General features: G+C 41.5%; 1 protein-coding gene across 1 annotated transcript; it reads right to left on the bottom strand.

Moving 5' to 3' along the window:
* Positions 1 to 4,076: 4,076 nt before the first annotated feature.
* On the bottom strand, positions 4,077 to 4,454 carry LOC138342253 (uncharacterized). The gene has a single exon (XM_069294575.1). The coding sequence runs from the start codon at positions 4,452 to 4,454 to the stop codon at positions 4,077 to 4,079; it is 378 nt and encodes a 125-aa protein (XP_069150676.1).
* Positions 4,455 to 11,822: the final 7,368 nt, after the last annotated feature.

Genomic DNA, 11,822 nt, shown 5'->3' with positions numbered 1-11,822 from the left:
AATTAATTTTAGCGGAAAATTTTATTTTGTGTTCTTATTTCATGCTAAACATTTTAAACTTAACATCATAAGCATTCATAAATCAACCATCTAAATCAAATGAAAACAACAACTCATAATAGCATTAAACGTATTCTTGCGAAAATGGCACCAATACAAAGTCTGAAATGAAAGTGGAAAGAAACACTAGTGGAATATTCTACAGTATCTAAAGCCTACATCTAAGCTAGATAATAACGGTAGACATCCTCGAAAGCATGAGGGCCTACCATGTCCGAATGACAGCTCCAAGTCTGGATAGATGCAACGTCAACCTGTAAGCTATAGCGTCCACCTATGCATGCACCTAAAAATATTGAGTTTTATAGGATTAGTACACACTTGTAATAAGTATGGGTATATGCAAGCACACACCAAGGACATGCATGAGAAAAATTAACTCTTTAACAACATGATTATAGAAAGTCAAGTTAGTGGACTTGCCAAATTGGGATTAAGAAAGTTAGTGAGATTTCCAAATTTGGATTAGGAAAGTGAGTGAGCTTTCCAAATTTGAATTAGGAAAGTAATGCCATGAGAGTAGCATGCATCATCATACATATCATATTGCACACAACACATAACATCTTGCACATATCACATAACATATTGCATATAGCACATAATATTTTTCATATCATTTGTTCATATGTCATGAGACGTTGGAATCATGGACTTGACATCAAGACTTCCCAAAATTAGGGCTCAACATATGGGACCTCAACTAGATATCCTTCTTTATCAAAACCCATAGTCTGCTTCATTCAATCATACATACTTCATTCCATTTCATTCATAGGCTAGTGTGAACACCAGCTATACCTAGGATGTAGTTTAAGACTTTCATCGGGTTCGCATTGCAATGATCAAGAATGACCTAGTGTCATTACTTGTGTCTAGCTCACCATTTTGATTATCATATCCTCACACCTTTGGTATCATTCATTTGATTATGTGCATTATTTGAGGCTGACCTCATTCATTTATTGGGAACTTTAACTTTAACCGACATTGATCATGTGAGAATCATGAAATACAGTGTTTCCCCCACACCAAAAAGAGGTGGAATCACCGGCCAAATTGACCTCAAAACATTCTAGCGGACATGGGAATTGAACCCCGCCAGATCCCTATATTGGAAGTATAAGTTGAAAGACTAGGAGATATAAGGAGACCATACCCGGCATGCCAGACAATATCATCTCATGAGAGTTACGTGACCCTCCACCCTTCGTGAAATAAGGCATCACCGCTCGTAGCTAGTCTATCGGTTCTCACTATAAAGTTTCCTTACATTCAACTCACACGTCATGGAAGTTGGCTTCTAGCATGAGGACATCATATATCAATAGATGATTACTCATCTCATCATTAGTATTAAGTGTATATTAATCTCAATACTTTTAGTAGAGTGTTCATAGAGTCTTGTCTCTTCATTAACTTTACACTCTCATGGTCGAGTACGTTTTGGTAACATTACTTAGGCTCATTTAAGATTGCTCTCATCTTTTACATTAGCCTCATATCATGTTGTAACCACATTCATTAACATTAGAACATTTGCTCTTCATAATTACTCACCGCTTTTTACGTGAATGTTCATTTCATCATATGACAGTGCACTTGGCCATTTAGTGTGTTTCACACTGTTACTTTACCCTTCTAGGGTTTCATAATTTCATTGTCCATTTCATCTTTTCATCGTTAATATCATCATTTCATTATTCATTTCATCATTTCATTACATACATCTTAAGTTCACTTATTTTTAAATGTATGATACACTTATGGGTCTATACATGCAAGCCATGAGGCTTCATTCATAGTTCGTTTAAGTGATTCATATCTTTCTAAGATTATGCGTTACAAGTAGGCGATATTACTCTTGAATATTTAGTTCATGTATGACTTACGTATCAATTCGTGATTTGGACAAGGGAACTCGGTTTCGAATCCCATGGGAAACACTAAAATGTTATTATTCATTTTGATTTGATCCATGCGGCTTGGGGAGCCAAGATCGAGCCCCAACGCCTTCATTTTTTTTTCGCTTAATTTTTCTCTTAATTTTTGCTCAATGGGACTGAGAGGATGTGGATTGAACCCCCATAACCTCATTTACTTTTAGTTTCCAATTCTTTTAATTTCTCTCCTTTGGCCGAGGGGGTATGGGTTCAAACCCCCACAACCCCAATTTAATTTCTTCTCCTTAATTTCCCTTGAGTCTGCCTAGAGGTCATGGGTTCAATTCCCTCGCGCCTCATCCTTTATTTTTCTTTTATTTTTCTTAAGTTGACTGAGAGGTGGTGGGTTTGAATCCCACTCCTCTCATTTCTTAGTTTCATAATTCATTTTCCAGCCAAGTCATTGGTTCGAATCTCACATGTCACATTCCTTTTTTGTCATCTTATTTCATTGATTTTTAACATGGGGAGGTCATGGGTTCAATCCCCAGTGATACCACATATTTTAATTCATTTTTTCATAGAATGAAAATCCTCTTAGTTTGGCCGAAACTCATTAACAAGATGCTGGAAATTTTGCAGCCTATTTTCTCAATTCTTTAACATTAAATGTTTAGACGTGTTAAGTAGTTTTTAGTGAGTTCTTTAGGTGCATTTTAAAGATTTCATTCGATAAAGAAATGCACTAAAATCAGGATCTTTACATCACTTATGGAAATCAAGATTTACATAAACATGTGTAAGTGAAATACAAAGAACTAACATCGCATTTTAGAGACTTAAACCCGAGACACATAATCATGGTTCACATTGCACACACGTACACATAGTTTCGGATCACAAAGGTGATCCTTTATACGATTTCAAACACACATACATGAACATATTCATCACAAAAATACAACACACGCCAAATATATACCAGCAAACATATTCAACCTACGAAACATTGGGATCTAGTGATAGGGACATGCAACGGGGAACAACCCTAGTTTTCGGATTGAATATACTGAACCTTAAGGGTCTCTTGGGAAAGGGACCAAGATATAAGAGAACCCATACCTTTTTGACGTCCAAACCTTGAATTGCTGCCCAAAATCTTCTCCAAACACACGTCCAACACAAAAAGTTCAACACCCCACTCGACGGAACACTTTCTCTTTGCCTACGTGATTGATTAACGTTTGTTTTTCTTATATTTGTGTGAGTTCTTCAAGTGTGAAGATTCTTGATAAATTATTTGTTGTTGAATGTTATTTGGCAGACAAAAATGTTAATGGGAAGAGAGAATGATCGTGAACGTTGAGGATATAGACGTGAGAGAGTGAGAGCTTTCTTAGGCTTAGAACTCTTGTTTAAAACATAGTGAAATAAGGTTCTTATTAAATGATAAAAAATCTAATTTCCCCTTTATTTTAATCAGCTAATAAATAATAATCTTAATTAATCATATTAACTTACCAAATTAAATTAAAACAAATTTAATTCATTGCTTCCACCTAGGTTCGAACCTAGGTGGAGCAAGAATTCACTCTTAGAGCCAATTTTCGGCCCTCTCTCTAAAAAATACCACTCTACCTTATTAATTAAATAATTAATTATGTATATAGGGTAATTATGATACTATCCTTATCCTAGAAAAAGATTATTTTACTACTAGACCATCCAAACTTAAGTTTTCCCTTTTTTAACTCCGGTAAAGACTCATCTGGGTAAATATTCATCTTTAGGAGCCCTACATGGCTGGACCCAACCTTTCCTAGCTCAACTTACTCCCCAAGTTATTTAGCTTGGCTGTTGTAAGGGTTCAGAGGTCTGGTTCTACGCCCATAAAACCTCGTGTGAACCCGTCTTAATCGTAGGCATTCTACACACATTAAGAATTACTTAGCATATCCATTTTGAGGGTTGTTACATCATCCCCCCCTTAGGAACATTCATCCCCGAATGACACAACTAACTATCTAGCGTAATTCCAGTCAAATCATAATATAGTCACTTTACACAATCAAGCAATATCAGCAAACAATGGAGAGATAAGGAAACTTAGACTTAAGAGTAGAAAGTCTAACCTCAAGAGCTGAAAAGATTGGGGTAGCGGGATCTTATATCGGCCTCGGCCTCCCATGTAGAACCCTCAACAAGATGATTCCTCCATAATACCTTCACTGTGGCAATCTCCTTGTTCCTCAGCCGCTTGACATGTCTGTCTAAAATCTCAACAGGTACCTCCTCATTGGACAAAATTTCATCAACCTCCAAACCTTCAACAGGTAGAATCGATGGCGGATCACTTACGAACTTCTTTAACATAGAGACATGAAAGACTAGATGAACAGAAGCTAGTTCTGCAGGCAATGCCAACTCATAGGCCACCTCTCCCACACGCTGTAGTATCTCATACGACCCAACATACCTCGGAATCAGCATCCCCTTCCTGCCAAACCTCATCACCCCCTTCATAGGTGATATCTTCAAATAGACATAGTCACCAACATCAAACTCTAAGGGTCATTTTCTGTTGTCTGGATAAGACTTTTGCCGACTGTAAGCAGTAGCCAACGTGTCCCTAATCACCCAGACCTTCTTTAAGACCTCATGAATAATCTAGAAACCCAAAATTGATGAGTCTCTAAGCTCGAACCACCCAACTGGAGACCTACACGCTCTACGATACAATGCCTCAAACAGTGACATCCCAATGCTGGAGTGATAACTATTATTATACAAGATCTCTATCAAAGGAATATGGTAATCCCAACTACCCTTGAAGTCAATCGCACAAAGGATAAAAGGCAGTACTAAGCTTCACCTGCGTGCCTACACTCTTCTCGAAGGATCTCCAGAAATCTGAAGTGAAATGAGCTCCTCTATATAAAATGATACACAAAGGAATTGATACGCTCAAACTTACTTCTCAAATAAGAAGTAAAGCGGTCGTGTCAAGTAAATAACCCAACTAGTGAGGTTGCGATCGTTCCCACGAGGAAAATAGTCTAGACTTAACTTCAACCTGTTATTACTATTGTTTGGTCAATGGCTTCCTTGGAAAGTAAAAACAATAAAGGGGGGTTTCTATGTCTAAATGAGTGAAAATAAATAACGAACTTGAAAGAGACACTTAACAGCTTTGACAATTGGATTTTAATCAATTAATCAAAGTAACTAGGGTTTACGAGTTATCCACAGGTTCATAACTTGATAATTCTAACTATAACAATTCTTTCCAAGTATCTTGCATGCAAAGTGATAAGTTATGTATTTCTAAATCCTTGGTCTGGCATCTAGAAAATCTCACTCCGCACCTTGGTCCGGCTAAGTGTGTTGCTATCCTAACCCTTATCCGTACCTCATATTAAGCATCGTATTTGATATTTGACTAAGTTATTACCTCGTACCAATCAATACTAGCCTATTAGATAGTACACACTAAATCTATGTTAATAATTCTTTTCCTATTATCTACCTCCTTGGTCCAACAAGTAGCATTAAGGCGAGTTCTAACATTGGCCATCCGTTAAAAGGACTTCTAAGTGAAAGAATTATTAATACATGCAAGACAATATTCTAGAATTGTTATTTTAGTTAGGATTTTTTATTATTTGCCTATGGTTCCCACAACCCTAGTTATGGAGTTTAGTTACTCATAGCCATAAACACAATATTCAAATATAGTAGATAAGAATTCATGTACTTACTTCAATGAGAAAGAGTAAAATCCCAAAGTTTGCTTGATTAATCACCAATAATCACTTGCAAGAATCTCAAAGTAATCAATAATCTCACAAAAAGTCTAATGATTATCAAGAATCTCACCATACAATGTTTACCAATACGGAGTTTAACAATCTAAGAGTCTAACAATACGAAGTCTAACCCCAAAAATGAGGTTTTTTGAACTATTTATAAAAAACAAAAACCTAATTAAACAAGGATTCTAATTGCTGGAAATCTGCCAAAACGCGGCTGGGTCGTCGGACCACGTGACGGACCGTTGTGGTCACAACGGACCGTCATGGACTCTGTCGTCCCATACTTGTGCAATTTCTTCTGCTGCTCTCTTCATTCCCCTTGAGGGCAAGTATGACGGAATGTCATAGGCACAACGGTCCGTCGAGGGTCTTCGTTCCAAAACACTTCAACTCTTGGAATCTGGGTACTGGGATCACTTCTCTGAACTTCACGATGAACCTGCAGGATGGACCGTCATAGCCACGACGGACCGTCACAAGCTTCGTAATCCCACACTTGGTCAGACTTCCCCATCTTCCTTTAGCAGCTGCATTACGCTACTACCTAAGGACCGTCACAAGCATGACGGACCGTCATAAGCTCCGTAGGTGGTATCTTATGCATTTCGTTGCTCAAAATCTCCGCATTCAGCTTTGGACAGATTTCCTGCAAAACAAAGAGAAACTTATATAAAAATAAGCACAAAAAGGCTTTTGGACACACTAAACTTAAGGGAAAAGTATTAATAATACCGTGAAACCACGGTATATCAACACCCTCCACTTAAGTTCGTTGTTTGTCTTCAAGCGACGCACTATGACTCGCTACACAATCTTTGTACAATAGTATCCATATTTTATCCTTTGCAATCATTTAGCTATCAATCCCGACTAATCTCATCAAATCTATGCATGCTATCACTATTAGTCTTGAATTATGTGGGATCTGAACATGACACAGACTCACCATGCACTAACACCTATCCTCTTCAATTTCTCACCGAGGTGCTAACAATTTTGGTATTGCAACTAGTGTCCTCACTTTCAAAAAAAATCATTCTTTTTCACACAATGATTTCAGTTTGAGTATAAGGATTACTTTTCAACACTCGCTCTCAGAACAAAGTCACTCTCATTCATACCTATTGCCATAAGCTTGCACTTATTTTCACTGCCTTAAGTTCGCTATACAACCCTTAGGATCACGATAGGACTTTTTTTTAGCTAGCAACATAAAATCGGGGTCAGGTAAGGTATATTTAGGTATACTTTAGTGACTTTTTGCCCTCCTTGACATATCGGCTAAACCTTCCACTTTCTATCATTTTATCTCGCCCAGTTTCTCATATTCTTTCACCTTGCTATTTTCTCTTCTTTCTTCATTTGTGTAAGTGACTCTCTTCTTTTCTTGCTAGTATTTCTTGTGTATTTTTCTTTTTCTTTACTTTTCTTTTCAACTAATTCTTGAGTAACTTTACTTTTGTTCTTTCTCTCTCTTTGTTCTTTCAACCCCACTTTCCAGAGCATTCCTCATAGTATCCACCCTCAACTCATGGCTTTGCCATGAGTCAAGGTACACAATACCCAAAGTTGGGTTAGGGACATAACGAAGAATGTTTATGCATTAGCCACCCTCAACTTATGCTTTTGGCATAAGATGAGGTGCACATGTCCAAGGAGGGACCAGGGCCAACACATTGTTCCCAGAAAAGATCAGTTGGGGTGAAAAGAGAAAGGTCTTATTTTCAGCTCAAATTATTTGGATCAAAGAAGGATAAATATCATTTGGTTTCTTTTAATTAGGCTAGAAATGGGCTATATTGAATAAGGGCCTATGATCCTTTCCTAATTGTCTATTACAACTTACTTTTAGCAGGACTAACCAGACAAGTTCTAGCTCAGTACCAAGTGGACTATTCAAATTTCCTCACACTCACTTGACATGTCATCACTATACCAGATTATCAGACACCTAGTTCGAATTTAAGACTCAGGGTAATGCAATGGTGTAACTCTATTTCATGCTTAGAGCCTCACAATTATCAGTTACTATGCCTAGTATTGCATTATTTTTCAGTTTATCATGATATCATTTTAGCCATCAGGCTCCAGAATTAAACTATGTACAAAAAATATAAACATGCTGGTTCAACAGAAAAAGTAATTAGTCTTTTGGGGAGAAAGAACACAGGCAAGAAAACCCCAAAAGAGGATAGTGAGTTGGGCTACTCAGACTTCACCCTAACACTCACTTTCCATTTACCCCACCGCCAACAAAAAAACATGCAATTGTCCCCAATGCATAAAAAATCGAAATACTAGAGTGGTAGGTGAAGCAAACCTGTGGCGCAAAGTGCCGTCGATCAGCAAGCTGGTGGGTCCGGTTCCCCAGAACCCACGTCCTCTGCAATCTGTACACCCTCACTGGTGTCTTCAGCAACAACCGCACCATCAGTAGTGCCTCCTGCTATATCTACAATGCGGGAGATGGACGCCCTAGCCGCTAACTCTGATGCTCTCATTTGGTCCGCCTCCTCCTCAGCAAGTGAGGCTCTCCGCGCAGCCTCCATCTCTCGGCGCACGTTCTTCCTTGCTCGTGCCTTGTCCTCTACTCGATCCCTACGCCTCTTGGCACTCTCTCGAGGGGGAGGTGGTGGAATTTCTAAAGTAGCAAAAAGGGCCGCTTACACGGTGTCGTTAGCAGGCTCGACAGAAGGGGCCTCAAACTCTGGCACCCTAGCCTCTAAGATCGTGTCATTTTCTGCACGAAGACTGTCGACTGCAGCCTCAAGAGTCGACACGTCCACCAGAGGGGCTGGTCGGGCTAGCACTCTCAACTCAAAGGCGTCCAGGCGCTGGTTAACCTCAGCGATCTTCCGCTCTGTAAACTGCACCATTTTCCTCTCTAGGCGCTCTTGAGACTCAGTAATCGACTTCTACATCCACGGCTGGGTATGATGAAGAAGAGTGGCCATTTGTGCCTCTAGTTTTTGGATCCTTGCAAGCGGGACCAGTGCTGGTAGAGGGGCTGCGCGAGAGGAGCTCGGGGCTGTGCTACTACCCGGGATAGACTCGACCGGGGTAGTGTCAGTGGACGCCTGTTTAGCTGTGCGGGCTTGGGCTACCGTATCAGCAAGATCATCAGCAAGTGGGGGCAGCTCTGGACGGGGCCCTCTGCGTGGAGCCAACTCATTGGCCTCATTTCTAATGAGGCCGACGTCAACAGTGCCCTTCGGGGTCTTAAGCTGATCTACGTGCCATATGGGCACACCTGCGGACCTGCAAAGGGCAAAGATCATGCACGGGAAAGGGTAGGTAGTAGTGACCTTGAATGCACTCTTGTACATGACTGCTTGGAGAAGCCATGCGAAGTCCACCTCGAATCCGGCTATCATCGCCGCCGTCAACACTGCTCGATCCCAGGTAACGATATTATCAGCAGCTATAGGGGAAAGGCAGTGATGGACAAGCAGCCACAAGAACTTTGCTGTGAACGTGAGGTTGGCCTTCTTGATGGCCCCCTTCGGCTCAGTCACCCAATCGGCACCCTCTCCATCTACTAACAGGTGCAGGGCCATCAACCTCTTGGTGGTCTCTCTAAGTGATGGATTGCGCAAGAACTGGACATCCTTAACTATCTGCCAGCGGTAGTCAAACTCGGCAGTGAGGGGGGTCCGAGTAGCATCAACACTCTCTCCGTATAGAAACTGGCGGATGGCTGGCAGGGAAATGTCAACCTATACGCCCCGGACTCAGACCTGCTCCAGTGGGGCCTTTTTAGCGGGGGAAGCCCGCCTATCGATCTGTGATCGGAGAGTCGCTACGTAGGATGCGTAGAACTCTCGGACCATTTCTTCGTTGTATCGTCCCAACGGACGTGCTATCCACACCAAGTGATGCCTGGTGAAGAGGTTGTGGATCTCAAGAATCGTCGGGAGACTCCCTGTAAGTACCCGCCGCTCCAAAGTGAGTGTTCGAGTCATTACTCCTTTATTAGTCCGGAACTTGGCGTCGGAGTAGACTTGAAACAGCCCGTCGACACACCACCGGTTGGGCTGGTCAGTGGCTGGGTTGGGGACCTGAGTTGGTGAGCTGGATGTAGAGTCTGAACTGTCAGCCTCATCTCACAAGGCCGACGCTGCAGCGGTGGCGGGTGCGGGAACCTCAGTAGAGCCAGAGGCTTCCCCGGACCATGATACTCCTAAGGAGCCAGACGCTCCTTCCTCATTTGTGGTTGACCCAGATGGTGTGCCAGTCAGTGTGCGTTCCTCATTAGAATGGGAGGCAGTGACTATGCTGGATGCCACCTTTTTGGGTGTGGCTCTGGGAGCACGTGCAGCACAGGAAGGTGTGGAAGTGTCTGGGGGCACATACTCACGGTCACAGTCATCATCAGAGCCGATGATCATGTGGGAAGACGGGGTGATAGACTTTGATCACCCTCGTGCGTAGATTCAGTCTTGCTTGGGTGCCATAGTAGATAGTACATGCAAAGGATCAATATTAGTACGAGTAGTGGCAAACAAGACAAGCAAAACCATAATAAATAAAACATTGAAAATAGTATGTCATTGTTGTAGAAATAGTGACACACATCGTGAGGTTCGTCGTATTTTACTTAGACTATGTATATATAGGAAATTCTGAAGGAGAGTCTCTGACTAGCATGATGGTATGTTCAGGACGCACCGTCATAGGTACGACGGTCCGTCGAAGATGTCCGTCGTGGGACACTTGATAAAAAATATAGAGATCCTTATTAGAGGGGTCTCTGACCATCATGACGGTCATGCAGGACGGCTCGTCATGGATACCACGGTCCGTCACATGTGTCCGTTGAAGGACACTTAGAAAAAAAATGAGAGACCCTTAGAAACAGGGTCTCTGACAACCAGAACGGTTGTGCAAGACGGACCGTCGTGAAGACGATGGCCCGTCACATGTGTCCGTTGGGGAACACTTGGGAAAAAATGAGAGACCCGTAGAAAAAGGGTCTCTGACAACTAAAATGGTTGTGCAGGACGGACCGTCGTGAGTACGACGATCCATCACATGTGTCCGTTGGGACAGGGTGCTAGGGCTTTTGCAACGGACCCTTCGACTGTCCGTCGTGGGTACGACGGTCCGTCATCGGGGTCTCGTTCTAAATAACAATGATAGAACTGAGGGTACCCTAAGCATCCCCGATGAACCCACATCAACCTTGTAGTGTTTTGGACCAGCATGTGTCTAACCCAACTACCTAGGAAACTAGCAATGCAAAAGCACCTATATCTAGTGGTAAACATGGCAATTTCAAACATTTGTAACCTAGGTTAGAAAGAATCGTCTAAAGTAAACAACATACGACGAGGAACTAAGCTTAATACTAACTAGTAAACAAAAAGGCAAGATAAATGAGTATAAATTTAAAGATGCATACCTTAGAAATGGAGAAAAAGCAAATGGACAATTACTCAGTTGGCAAAGTAGACACCCACAACAACAATTCCGACTAGTAGATGATAACTCTAGGGCGTTAGATAATTTTAGGGGGCAATGATAGGTGGGAGGGAATGTGGAAGTTGAAAAGAGAGGGGAGATGAGAGGAATAATGAAGGAATGGGGTGAAATGAGTGGTTGGGGGGGTTCAAACGGTCTGATTTTGAAAAAGGGTCCAGTCGGGTCGGGACGGGTATAACTCATTAATCACGCGATGGTTACCTGACGACGGTCCGTTGCAGTTATGATGACCCGTCGTTGGTTCTGTCGTGTGTTCCCTAGTTTCAAAATAACAGAAAAACGTACCTGATACGACGGATGCATACGACGGTCTGTCGCAGGCGCAACGGTCCGTCTATGTGTCCGTCAGTGACTGCTGCAGAGTAATTTTCTACAGAATTTCCTGGTGATGTGCCTGCAAATTTAAAAACCCATTAGTAGAAAAATGCTACCAATATTAAAAAGACAATAAGTATTGGGTTGTCTCCCAACAAGCGCGTGATTTAATGTCGCAGCATGACTGGGGACACTTGATTACTCAGACTTCATCAAGATGGTATGTAGATCACTTCATTCCCCGATGCTTTATGCTTAAAATAGAGTTTTA

The sequence above is a fragment of the Solanum lycopersicum genome, chromosome 1 (genome assembly GCF_036512215.1).
Source record: "Solanum lycopersicum chromosome 1, SLM_r2.1".
In the NCBI taxonomy this organism is placed as follows: domain Eukaryota; kingdom Viridiplantae; phylum Streptophyta; class Magnoliopsida; order Solanales; family Solanaceae; genus Solanum; species Solanum lycopersicum.
The sequence above is the reverse complement of the archived record's forward strand: the minus strand, read 5'-3'. Positions and strand labels throughout refer to the sequence as shown.

Excerpts from the sequence above, each read along its gene's own strand:
- LOC138342253 (XM_069294575.1), bottom strand. The coding sequence starts at position 4,454 with ATGAGGTTTGGCAGGAAGGGGATGCTGATTCCGAGGTATGTTGGGTCG.